The sequence below is a fragment of the Ascaphus truei genome, chromosome 17 (assembly GCF_040206685.1).
Source record: "Ascaphus truei isolate aAscTru1 chromosome 17, aAscTru1.hap1, whole genome shotgun sequence".
Classification (NCBI taxonomy): domain Eukaryota; kingdom Metazoa; phylum Chordata; class Amphibia; order Anura; family Ascaphidae; genus Ascaphus; species Ascaphus truei.
The window spans coordinates 26754902-26768381 of NC_134499.1; the positions used below are offsets into that span (position 1 = coordinate 26754902).

At 45.0% G+C, this 13480-nt stretch overlaps 1 protein-coding gene across 2 annotated transcripts in view; it reads left to right on the forward strand.

Moving 5' to 3' along the window:
• The first annotated feature begins 845 nt into the window (after positions 1 to 845).
• BRPF1 (bromodomain and PHD finger containing 1) overlaps positions 846 to 13480 on the forward strand; it is a 31179-nt gene continuing 18544 nt past the window's right edge. For both annotated transcript variants that reach the window (XM_075574374.1, XM_075574375.1), the window contains exons 1-3: positions 846 to 1385; positions 3314 to 3922; positions 4730 to 5689. In XM_075574374.1, coding sequence (XP_075430489.1) covers positions 3321 to 3922; positions 4730 to 5689 — 1562 coding nt within the window. In that variant the 5' untranslated portion in view covers positions 846 to 1385; positions 3314 to 3320. The remainder of the gene's footprint in view (positions 1386 to 3313; positions 3923 to 4729; positions 5690 to 13480) is intronic.

The following is a 13480-nucleotide window of genomic DNA, read 5'->3' on the forward strand; positions in this document are numbered from 1 at the left end:
AACAATAATGTTACACTTTGTAATATAATGTCACGTATCACCTGCAGCATTTCACTGACTGCAGCAGTCAGAAGGCGGCCATTATGTTAGGCACACAATCAGGATTTTTCAGATTTATAACAGGAGCATCAGACGATTGGCAGCTTAAGTAATAATGTAGAATTATACATTATCACACGCTTTAACTATACAGATATTTATTTATAAAAAATGTTTTACCAGGAAGTAATGTATTGAGCGTTACATCTCGTTTTCAAGTATGTCCTGGGTATAAAGTTACTTTAATGGGTTCAGATTAGGTATTTTACACCTTAAAAAGAAGAAACACAAACTATTTTCCAATATTATTGAAAGTCTGTAAATGTTCCTTTTTATGCAGTTTATACATGATGAGCTGATTTAGATTGTAAGCTCTTTGGAGCAGGGAAACCTTTTCCTAATATCTACTTTAATGTTGAAGCGCTTATTCCTGTTATGTGTATTGCTGCCGTGAAGCGCTATATAAATAAAGATATACATACAGTACCAGGTTTATTATGAATATGAAGAGAGCAATATAACACTTCTGGTTACTATGTTTCCTATAGAGGGGGGACTTCGGGGGGGTGTTACAGAGATTTACCATTAAAAAAAATAAAAAGACCTCAAGCACATCCACACTCTGTAGCTGAATTTAAAAAATATCTATTGTGCCCTGTCTCAAAAAAATATCCCAAATTCTGAAACAATAAATGAAGTATCCAGCAGAGAGATCAAACTCTCCGTCCCTCCAACACCCCCCCATCACAGGCCCCCCCAGCTCCCGCCTGTGCGCCTCACTCTCATTCGCGGCGGCACATTCGCCACCACCCGTTCCGCCATCACCAACAATCTCCCGGGCCACCGACCCCGGCTGGAAAAACCGTGAAGGGTACCGGAGGGGTGAGTGCCACCGCGTTGGTTGCGCTACCCATTTTTTCCCCTCCCGTGGCTGTTCTGAGGGGAGGGTGGTGTGGAATCTGCGGTTGCCAGGGATGTGAGGCGCTGGGTTTACGTCGTCCTCCCGGAGGAGGCTCCATTGTTTTCCCCCCGCGGCTCCGAACTCCAGCCCAAGACCCGGACCCTGACAGGCAGGGAGAGGGGGTGGGAGGGGTGAGCCCGCAGCCACCCAGTTACCGAGCAGGAATCAGCAGGCCTGAGTCTGGGAGTATCCTAACAGCGACGCCTCTGCCCTGCCCGCCTCGCACCGGCGCCTCCTTGTACCCGGGGGTCCTGGTCTCGGGCCTAGTCTTCCTTCTCGCTGGTCGCTGAGGGTTACCCCTCATGGGGTTAGTGGCTCCCCCGCCGGGTGGTGGGGCCTCCTGAGCCTCGGTCCCCACCCCGAGATGAGACGCAGCTCCAGCCAGGTGAGATTGGGGGAGGAACAGGAGGGGACCCAGTGCCCCCCAAACTTGCAAGCCCATAGCACTTAGATTTTAAGCTCTTCGGGACAGGGACTCTCTTTTCCCCAATAATGTTACTTTTATGTCTGAAGCGCGTATTGCCATCATGCCCTATATTATTAGGCCGTGTATTACTGCTGTGAAGCGCTGTGTACATAGATGGCGATACATAAAGATATACATACAGGTGGAGGGAGCTGGGAAAGTTCTGCATGCCTCAGGGGTCTAGGAAGGCTGCCTGATCTTCACCTCGATCGCCCTCTTATAACACTTCCATAGGGTCACCTGCTTATAAACATTATATGCGGCAGTAGGATAAACCTTTGCAATGTGCTGTGGGCCCCTCTGGCAGCAAAAGGGTTAAAACGGAGCATGTCTGATAGACCTCAGTGGGATAACCCCAATTAATACCACTAGGTCCTTTTTTAAGAACATTGTGGAATCTTTCTCTTAACACGTTTTGCTGCTATAGGAGCCGGCTGTGTGTTGGCAGTGAAAGGGTTAAAAATGTAGGGTCTGCTTCTCGGTCACCCTCTTCCAAAACCATACCCTACAATGGGGGACACTGTTTAATCCTAAATTAGAATGCCCTCCCTTCACGATCTGTTGTCCACTCACTGACTTCTGTGTGATATCACACTGTGCTATGGTATATGTCGCTATCTTATCTATAAACTATAATAATAGCTGTAGGGTGGGTTCCCTTGAGGCTGTATCAACATAAGGACCAATGTACAGTACACAAATGCAGAAGGATAAGAACTGGTGATAGCCCATCTTCTCATTGTTGTTTTTTTATGGCAACAATGTATCAACTGTATAAATATACAGAAGTATCTAATGTTTTACACAAGAATGTTATACATTTCTTTGCAGGCCTCATTTCAGTATTAAAGGTTTAAATATTGTACTAGCCATTGTTTCTCTTGTCTGTGTGCCGCTAGTGATTTCCCAGTGAAGACTTAGAAACAGCTGTTTGACACCATCACGGTACTACTTAAGAAAGTTACATACAAGGTCCAATATTACTTCATTTTTTTTTACTTCATACAATGGTGTGAATGTAGATTGTACAGGTAATAGAAAACACAATGCAGTATTTGGAGATGTAGGCACACACATGGTTAAAGGGGAATTCCCGTCCCAAGGAGCTTATAGTGTAAACCACATTAATGGGGTTACACTAAAAACTCTGCCTCTATTAACAAAATAAGTTTGTTAATGTTGATTTTATGTAGTGAGAAATCATATAAATATTATTTCAGTATAGAATAAGGTATAGATGGCACACCACTGCATTAAACAAATTAAACCAAAAAAATCACTTTTGGTGCTTACCTCCTGTTGATTCCGGCGTCCCAAAGCTGGATACTATGTAACAGTAACAAGCAAAAAAATAGAAGGAGCACACAAAAGGTTTTGATGGTGTCAAAAGAATTCCAAGTGTATTAGTACATCAGAGTCAGTACAGGTAACGTTTCTGGACACCAGGTCCCTTCCTCAGACCAAACACTATTTCATCAGCATTTATTATATACTTGCAGCTTGAGTGTAGTAACGCATAGTTTTTCCTAATGTCAAAAAGAATAAGAACCCGTTAAAGGTAAAAGGTTCTGATTCACTGTAATTACGTAATCTATGCAATTGTCTAAATCCTAAAGAGATTTGTTTTTGGGTACGCAGTCCGTAGTCCCGGTGTAATATTTGACACCCTATTCTCATGTAGGGTCTACTTCTCGGTTACCCTCTTTCAAAGCCATACTGCTTTGAAAAAAAAAAAAAAAAATCTTACTATGGATTTTGTTGTCTATATTTATCAATGATATCAAATCAAATCTTGTATTTTAAAGTAATTCTGATCTGACAAACAGTTTCTTTTTCCTCTTTGTCAGATGTAACATGATGGGTGTGGACTTCGATGTCAAGACATTTTGCCACAACTTGAGGGCTACAAAACCACCATATGAATGCCCAGTGGAGACCTGCCGCAAGATCTACAAGAGCTACAGTGGTATCGAGTACCACCTGTATCACTACGATCATGATAACCCTCCATTACAGCAGCACACTCCTATCCGTAAACCGAAAAAGAAGGGCCGCCAACCCCGCTCTGCTAACAAGCAGTCACCTACTCACTCTGAGGTTTCCCAGTCCCCCAGCCGGGAGGTGATGACTTACGCCCAGGCCCAGCGGCTAGTTGAAGTGGAATTACACGGCCGGGTGCACCGTATAAGCATCTTTGACAACCTCGACGTTGTTTCGGAGGATGACGAGGTCCCAGAAGAGGCGCCGGAGAACGGGAGCAACAAGGAAAACAACGAGACTCCAGCAACCACCCCCAAGTCTGGCAAGCACAAGAACAAGGAGAAGAGAAAAGATTCCAACCATCACCATCACCACAGTGCGTCTACGGGTAACACTCCAAAACTCCCCGAAGTTGTCTACCGGGAGCTGGATCAGGACACACCGGATGCACCTAATCGTCCCTCCTCCTATTACAGGTAAGGATACGTATTTCATGTTAAGCACTTTCATTTTCCTTCTGTAGGTTTATTTTCTAATATAGCAGACATAGACTTGAAAAGAAGTGCGATTTTAACAGGAGATCATGGTAATTACTGAAGAGTCTATGTATCAACGTAGAGAGAGTTGTTTAGACACAGTTGTGGGATATGTGAGAACAGTTTCTTACATCTGATGCAACATTGGAGACTTGCACCATTTTAGATATGGGGGATTTGGCAAATAAGACAGTGCTGCAGAATGGGATACATCTCGTTATCTGCACTATGTAACTCTTCCCCAAGTCCTCCTACATACTCTCCCCAATGTGCAAGCTATGGCAGACGCAGCAAAATGCTTTGATACATAGGTGCAAGTTAAAATTGCATGTGTTTTGCTCCAAAATGGCCATGATATGTTTGGCCTCAGGGTAAATTATAATAAAGTCCACGGGGCTGATTTTGAAGTTTGCAGTAGACGGACAGTCAGGCCTTCACCAGAACATTAGACATGTATGTGACATTTTGACTATATTAGGAAGCTGTTTTTACTCTTGAATGGGACATTCTTCCCAATGGTTTGGTAAGCACCCAGCCAAAATCAGGGAAGTGACGTAAATTATATTTAGGTTGCTCCCTGTATCATTCTCCATTGAGTATCAAATTGTAATATTTAATTGCATGTTGAATTGATTTGAGCAATTTCCATCCTGATCTAATGTGGTTGACAGTCCCTCTTTCTTTGCCCTCCTTTGTTTGGTAGAAAAAGCCTAGAATTACTGGTCAATTATTTTCCTCATCTTTTAGATACATAGAGAAGTCGGCAGAGGAGCTGGATGAAGAGGTGGAGTATGACATGGACGAAGAGGATTACATCTGGCTCGATATTATGAACGACCGGCGGAAGACAGAGAGTGTTAACTCCATCCCGCAGGAGGTCTTTGAGTATTTGATGGACAGGCTGGAGAAGGAATCCTACTTTGAGAGCCATAACAAAGGGGACCCAAATGCCCTAATTGACGAGGATGCTGTGTGCTGTATCTGCAATGACGGAGAGTGTCAGAACAGTAACGTTATCCTGTTCTGTGACATGTGTAATCTGGCTGTGCACCAGGAGTGCTATGGGGTCCCCTATATCCCCGAAGGGCAGTGGCTTTGTAGGAGGTGTCTCCAGTCGCCTTCTAGAGCCGTGGATTGTGCCCTGTGCCCAAACAAGGGAGGGGCTTTTAAACAGACAGACGACGGACGCTGGGCACACGTGGTTTGCGCGCTCTGGATTCCTGAGGTTTGTTTTGCCAACACTGTGTTCCTGGAGCCTATAGACAGCATTGAACATATCCCACCAGCACGGTGGAAGCTGACATGTTACATCTGCAAACAGCGCGGCTCGGGCGCATGCATCCAGTGCCACAAGGCAAACTGTTACACAGCCTTCCACGTCACATGCGCTCAGCAGGCCGGCCTGTACATGAAAATGGAGCCTGTGCGAGAGACTGGAGCCAACGGCACCTCTTTTAGCGTTCGCAAGACGGCGTACTGCGATATCCACACGCCCCCTGGGTCCGTGTGCAAACTTCCAGCCCTCTCCCACAGCGAAGGGGAGGAGGAGGACGATGAGGAGGAAGAAGAGGGCAAAGGGTGGAGCTCTGAGAAAGTGAAAAAGGCAAAGGCCAAATCAAGAATCAAAATGAAGAAAGCGCGAAAGATCCTCGCGGAGAAGAGAGCCGCGGCCCCTGTTGTTTCTGTGCCGTGCATTCCCCCTCACAGGTAAAGGTGGAAGTATTACTTACATCGTTTCAGTTTCACCAACAAAAGAGGTACTGCTCACAAACCATGTAATATGAGCTGGTAACTTTTACTGGGCAAGGGAGAGAGAAGCTGGTAATATTTCTACTAACCGTCATTTTTAGGGAGTTCTGTTTAATACTTATCTGTCTCTCTCATAAGTAAGGCCTCGGGCATGGTCAGCGCATAAGGCGCGCTGCTGCTCGGCAGTGAGTCCCTGCAGCCGCAATGAGAGCGACTTTAGCAGGGGCTCGCTTACGCTTCCGCAAGCTTCCGGAAGCGTAAGTCTTAGCAAAATTTTAAATTCAAGCACTCAAGGGAGCGCAGGGCCGGTCACGTGAGCGGTTCGCGAACCAGCTCCGTGACGTCACAGGCCCCCGGACGGCGTGCATGCGGACCAAGGCCAGGGAAAGCACCGCTTTCCCTCAGCCTCCGCGCGCCTCAGCACGGCTGCAGTCCTATGGACGCAGCCTAAGGGTCATTTAGCCAAATTCTTTGGCCAAGTTATAACCTTTTTACAGGTCCTAATACTACCTGGAAGCGATTGGAGCATTTCCAGGTTGTGTTAGGACCTGTAAAAAAAGGTATATCTTGGTCAAAGAATTTGACTAAATTACTCTTACTTATGAGGAGAGAGACAGATAAGTATTGAACTATATAATTTGTCATATTAGATGTAGCATTGGGGCTTTTTGCCTTCAGCAATATGAATTTAAACTAAAAGGCTCCTGTTCAAAAACGCGAGCGTTTACAATTGGCCTTCAGGGCATTATAGTAATTGTGAGTAGGGCTATTCTCTTGCTACTGTCTAACTCTAAGGCACGGTGCTCAACTACAGTCCTCAAGCCCTCCTCCCCAATAGGTCAGGTTTTCAGGATATCCCAGCTTCAGCACAGGTGGTTCAATCAGAGGCTCAGTCGAAGAGCCACCTATGCTGAAGCAGGGATATCCCGAAAACCTGACCTGTTGGGGAGGGGGGCTTGAGGACTGGAGTTGTGCACCCCTGACTGATTGAGCCACCTGTGCTGAAGCAGGGAGTGATTGAGCCACATGTGCTGAAGCAGGGATATCCTGAAAACCTGACTTGCTTGAGGACTGGAGTAGAGCTCCCCTCCTCTGGGGGTGCGGCGCATACAGAGGCCCTGTGTTCCCCCCCATAACATTTAAGTTAAATGCCGGGGGAACGCGCAAGGCCTCTGTATATCACTTATCGACTTCTGGCAATGCGGCGTCAAATGACGTCGGAAAATGCCGGAGAAGAGGTATGGGGGGGGGGGGGAGCAGGCAGGGGGCACAGATGATAAAGTTTGCGCACCCATGCTCTAAGGCCTCTTCTTGGAGGCATATTTCCATCTATGCTCCTTGTCTCCCTCTCTAAATACGCACCGTCTCCTTTATTTGGGCAATTGTAAGTTGTACCTTGAACTTAAGAAGTTTTGTGGTTTGGAACTACTATAGATAAAGATAACTCATTCTAAATATATAACCCAGTTTTGTTTTTCCCCTACCTGGTGGGAGGCTGGATTTCTCCCTGTATGTATGTATGTATGTATGTATGTATGTATGTATGTATGTCTTTATATAGCTCCATTAATGTACATAGCGCTTCACAGTAGTAATACACGTGACAATCATATAAATGACAAATAATACAAATAACAACAGATCATGGGGATAAGTGCTTCAGACATAAAAGTAACATTTCGGAAGTGGAGTATCTGATCTGAAGAGCTTACAATCTAATTGGTAGGTAGGAAGAACGTATAGAGACAGTAGGAGGGCATTCTGGTAAGTGCATCTGCAGGGGGCCAAGCTTTATGTAGCATGTGTATGGTATTAGCCATGGTGCTACTCGTATGCTTCTTTAAGCAAGTGGGTCTTAAAGGTGGATAGCGAGGGGGCTAGTCGGGTATTGAGGGGAAGGGCATTCCACAGGTGTGGGGCAGTCTGTGAGAAAGGTTTAAGGCGGGAGAGGGCTTTAGATACAAAGGGGGTAGAGAGAAGGCATCCTTGAGCAGAATGCAAGAGTCGGGATGGTGCATAGTGAGAAATTAGGGCTGAGATATGAGATGGGGCAGATGAGTGTAAAGCTTTAAAAGTGAGGAGGAGAATTGAGTGCGAGATGCTGGATTTGATAGGAAGCCAGGAGAGTGATTTCAGCAGGGAGACGCTGAGACAGATTTAGGAAAGAGTAGAGTGATTCTGGCAGCAGCGTTTAATATAGATTGTAGGGGAGACAGGTGAGAGGCAGGAAGGCCGGACAGCCGAAGGTTACAGTAATCAAGACAGGAAAGAATGAGGGCCTGAGTCAGAGTTGTAGCAGTCGAGCAACAGAGGAAAGGGCGTATCTTTGTAATATTGTGGAGGAAAAAGTGACAGGTTTTGGATGAGAGAGGAGAATGTGAGAGAGGAGTTGAGTGTGACCCCTAGGCAGCGTGCTTGGGCTACTGGGTGAATAATACTACTTCCAACAGTAATGTAGAAGGAGGTAGTGGGGCCAGGTTTGGGAGGAAATATGAGGCGCTCCATTTGACATGTTAAGTTTCAGTCGGCGGTGGGCCATCCAGGATGATATAGCAGAGAGACATTCAGAAACTTTGGTCTGTACAGCAGGTGTAAGGTCAGGGGTTGAAAAGTAAATGTGTGTCATCAGCATAGAAGTGATATTTAAACCCAAGAGATGTGATTAGGTCAGCAAGCGAGAGTGTGTACAGTGAAAAGAGAAGAGGTCCCAGGACTGAGCCCTGGGGTACCGCACAGAGAGATTGATAGAGGAGGAGGTATTAGCAGAAGAGACACTGAAAGTACAATGGGAGAGGTAAGAGGAGATCCAGGATGGAGCTTTGTTACGGATACCAAGAGTATGGAGAATGTGAAGGATAAGAGGGTGGTCCACGGTGTCAAATGCTGCACTAAAAGTACTAATAAGTAATAGGGACTACTACTTGTAATTTATTTTCTGTACATTAGGCTTACCATGCATTGCAGAACATTGCATTGTTGCAGGCTCAAGCAATTGCAAAATGTTTAATGACCACAATTATTACGTAGAAAATAAATTCCTTTTGCCTAATGTACCATGAATTAATGCATTAATGGTTGGCAAAAGAATAAACCCTTTTCAGCTATGTCCAATTTATTTCTTTGTAACATATACACCAATTAAACATTATTGGTCTAATTTTAGTTGAAAGTTGACCTGACAGAAAATGTTGACTATGTAAAATAGAAGAAAAGGAATAGCTTAAAAATAAAGTCTTGGTACATCACCTCTAATCCTCATAAGATAGACACCCACTGAGGTGTGTGCAGCCAGCAGGGTTTCTTAGCAACCCAGTACCAGAAATTGTGCTGGTCCGCTTGCTAGGTTTATAATCAAGACCAATTTGAGGCACTGTGTTCTGTCATCGCCAGACATGATTCAACTTGGTACAGTGATTGCCATGACTACCAGCACAGAGAGTGCGGCTTTTTCTTAACCAATTCATATGAGTCCTTTGTTTTTTCCTTCCTGCTCTGTGGCAGTGTGGATGAAGGGGTTACAGGCAAAAAGCATGCCCCCCATCCCTATATATATGACACCACCTACTTTACTCCAGCGTCTCATTTTTCCTGTCCTGTTGAGCAAGTGTGTTGCTTACCTGGTGCAGCTGTCCAGCCTGCCAGACGGTGCCTGTGTCTGAAGTCCCCAGTGTCGGTCCCAGTGGTAGGTCCAATCTGCAGAGTCTACAGAGGTCAGACGGGAGTCTGGAGGATCTCGATACGATGGGAGGTCAGATTCGGGGGGACTCAGGCTGTGCCAGGCCGTTTTGTGCCCCGTTCGGTAGGTGCAGGGGCCGTGGTGGGAGGGAGTGACGCCATTCGGTAGGCGTAGCTTTCCTCCTGAATGTGGTTGGTCAGCACTTCTGACATATGATCATGTGGAGGGCGGGTGCGCATGGATGATGTTACCGGCGTGCAAAAAATCCCATGAAGGCGCTGAGGTGCACGACCTTGGCTCAGACATGTTTTTGTCTCCCACTACCTCTTTAAGTTCAGCCCCATTTGTGTACGGTGAAGTTCTTTTCTTCTTTGTTTGTTTTCCTTAGATATATCCATTGTTTGGATCTTAGTTCCACTGGCACCATGTCTCATACTCTTTCTGGCAAAACATCCCAGAAGACCGAACCATCTAAGAAGGCGGTTGGCAAGTTGCGGACTGAGCGATAACAAAGAAGCCTCAGCCCCCTGAACAAATGGTGCAGTTAATACTTTACCGTTTAAGTTCGCTTTAGCAAACACCTTTGTGACCAAAGAAGAGAAGACCTGGGACACGCAAAAGAGGTCTCATTCACAAACCAGTGTAGTCATTGCTATGGATTCTCTTAGGTAGTCAAAACATTCATTCCTTAACTCTGACAAGGAGTTCTACGTGCTGTCTGATTTTGAAGTCCTAGGAATCTAGAGAAGGTGCTTTTAATGTTGATCAGGTAGAATAATTTATCAAATCTTTCAAGTTGGTGATGGAAATCCAGGATCAGGATCCGACCCGTTCCTTGCAAGGTAATGTTTTGGGATGCAGCCCCAAAAAGAGACTCTCTTTTAGAGGTTAACAAGACGTACTATCCTTCGGTTGGAAGAGGGCGCCCCCTTTAAGCACCTGATGGATTGTAAGATGGAGAGTCTGCTTAAGAAGATTTACCTAATGGCGAGAGCAGCAAGTAAGCGAGCCGAAGCCTCCGCAGCGTGAGCCCTTGGGGTATGGCTAGCTGCGTTTCAAGAAGACACCCAGAAGGCATATAAATATCTACAGTAGTCTGTAAACGATTCACTGAGGGCAGTCGATTTTTATTTTTGAATCTTCTTATGATTCAGTTAAATTGACAGCAAGATCCATGGCTTCAGCGGTGGCTGTAAGAAGAGTGTTGCAGAATTATTCTCAGAATAGGCTGTGCACCTTGCCCTTTGGAGGAGAGTTATAGTGACAAGCACATAGACAAGATAATAATCACCTGTGGCAGGAAAAGCCAATACCTGCCACAGGAAAGAAAGCGGCAGTATTCTTTTTGTACGTCCTCAGGTGTTCAAAGAAGTTGGAGGAGGAGAAGAATCGGCAGATATTTGGAAAACTGGATCCAGGTAGTGGGTCTTCAAAATTGTAATAGAATGTGCTTCCATTCCAGTTCCAAATAGTTTCAGGTTATTCCAATATCCTAGAGCAAGAATGACCAGAATTACAGCCAATATTGCTATGAGCAAAGATGCAGATAAAGCTCCAGCCTGTCAAAGATTCGAAGGAATTTATGCTTGCCAGTTTCTGGTCCCAAAGTCATCTGGGGGGGTTGGGGGGGGATTCAGAGCTGTGTTGGATCTGATGAATTAATATCTGAGAATACCATTTTCAAGATGGAGTCTCTTCGATCAGTTCTCAATGCTGTGCAGCCAGGAGAGTTCATTGTCCCAAGACCTAAAAGATACATATCTTGTACCGATTCCAGCTTCACATCTCAGGTTCTACTTTGTAGGTTCACACTTCCAGTATTTAGCTCTTCTATTTGCTCTAGCATCTTCTTAATCCAATTAGTGCCCTAATGACATACAGTGTAAGTCAAGTGGCACCCAAAGGGCCCTTATGACGTACACCGTAAGTTATTGGCCATTGCTTGTGTTTTTAGGCACTGTACGCGATCGGCACTAAAGGGGGGATGAGCGCCTACTCTCCATCACATCTGACCCAATGGCCAGGACACTAATCACGTGATGGCTTCAAAGAGCGGTCATGTGATGCGGAAGTGCCAGAGGATTCGAAAGTCACCATTGTGATTATCGCAGAATTAAGAAAGCAAGAAATTGTGCTATGGCCTTATTTAGACAATAGCAGCAGCCAAAAAAATCAGAAAGGACCCACGACCATCAATTCACGTATTTGTGAGGGCATTGGGCCTCTTCACATCCTCAATAGAAGTTGTCCCTCGTATAGATCTGAGGCCTCTACAGTTCAATATCTTGTCTATGTGAAACAAAGTATCTAGCTCCGTTAATAAGGCCAAGCAAGACAGCAAGTCAATTTCTGCCCTTGTGGGAAAATGTAGAAAACCTTGAAAGAGGATGTCTGTTGGAAGATACGCAATGTGTAGTCGTAACGGGTGTTTCTTCAAACGGCTTACAATTAGGAGCAATCAAGCTGGTGTTGTGAACGTTTCAAGAGAATCTTGTGGGAAAGCCTATAAGATTCCATTCTGACAATCAAGTGGCAGTATCGTAAATACATTTCCAGGGAGGCACAAAGATCTCCAAATCATGGCAGAAGACGTACATTTATTGAAGTGGGCTGAGAAATATCTCTCAATCAGCCCTTCACTTTGCAGGCAAAGCCAATATCTGTGCCAATTTCCACTTTTGCAACATGGTTCACTCGGAAGAATGGGCCGTAAGCCAGGAAGTCTTCCAAACAGCTGGTCGAAAGATGGACTTGTCCCCAGATAGATTTCATGTTGGTACGGGCAAATGCAAAACGTCCTTGTTTATTTGCGAGATTCAGAAAAGGAGCAGAGCAGGTATTTGGCGGTGCCTTGGGATTTTCAGTTCAGAAATCCTTTTTTTCCCTCACCAATTCTATTTATTTGTGATACTTATGAGGAAGATCATCAAAGAGCATTCATAAGTTGTAGTGATCCTGCCCTGTTGACCAAGAAGAGCTGATTCTCTGAGGTGATGAGGCTGGCGATTTAAACAACCCTTGGGTTCTACTACCAACTCCAAATTTGCTCTCCCAAGGTCCTCTGCTACATACAGACCCAGAAATATTTGTTTTAAATGGTTTGGAAATTGACAGGAAAGTCCTAAAAGCTGAAAGGCTGTCAAGCTACGGCTGAGGGTGAAAAAAGTGAACATCGAATGTTGACTGCAGAATTTGGAAGAGGATTTTAGCATGACGTAAAGCAAACTGGCTCAGTAGCAAAAAATAAATCGAAGAGATACTGGAATTTCTAGAGTTTTCGAGCTATGGTTATCATTAAGCTTGTTAAAAGTTGAAGTAGCAGCTCTGGGAGTGCTTTTTCAGCACCATCTCGACAATAATTCGTTGATTTGTTAAATGTAGTAACAAAAGCAAGACTACAGATCAGACCACTTATTAATGGGACCCTAACATGGTCCTAGAAGCATTGATAGAAGATCCTTTCGAGCCAATTATGGGAACCCACCTAAGGTTGCTTACGCTATTTTCATTGTAGTCACTTCGGCAACAAGAGTAGGCAGGATTCCAGTTTTCTCCTGTGAGGAACCTTTTAGCAAGGTTTCACCAAGACAAGCTCATACCGAGAACAAAGCAGTTTCCTTCCTAAGGTGGTGTCAGGGCTTCATCAGAATCGAGATGTAGTCTTATCTTACTTTCCAAGAAGGGAAAATGGGATGGGTCTACCAGCAACGAAAGGCACAATTGCATGGTGTATCAAGGAATGTATAACATGCATACCAGCAGAAAAGAAGTGCCTGCAGTGTTGAAAGTTCATTCACCAAATGTATGGTACAGTAATGTCCTGGGCAGACAGATCTGGGGACAGGAGACAAGCTCTGCAAAGCTGTTGGATGGTCTTCGTTGCACACATTAACCAGGTTTTATCGTGTGGATAAAGTCTTGCAGGCCATAACAAACACGTTTTGTTAAGTCTTGTTTTTCCGCCCTGTCATTTTTGTGTTTCTCCCATCGGATTTGAGTTGGTTCTTCCCATTCGCCCTCTCTGCCATGGAAGGGGAAGAGGAGAGTGGAATATTTATTCTTCCCGATTTCAT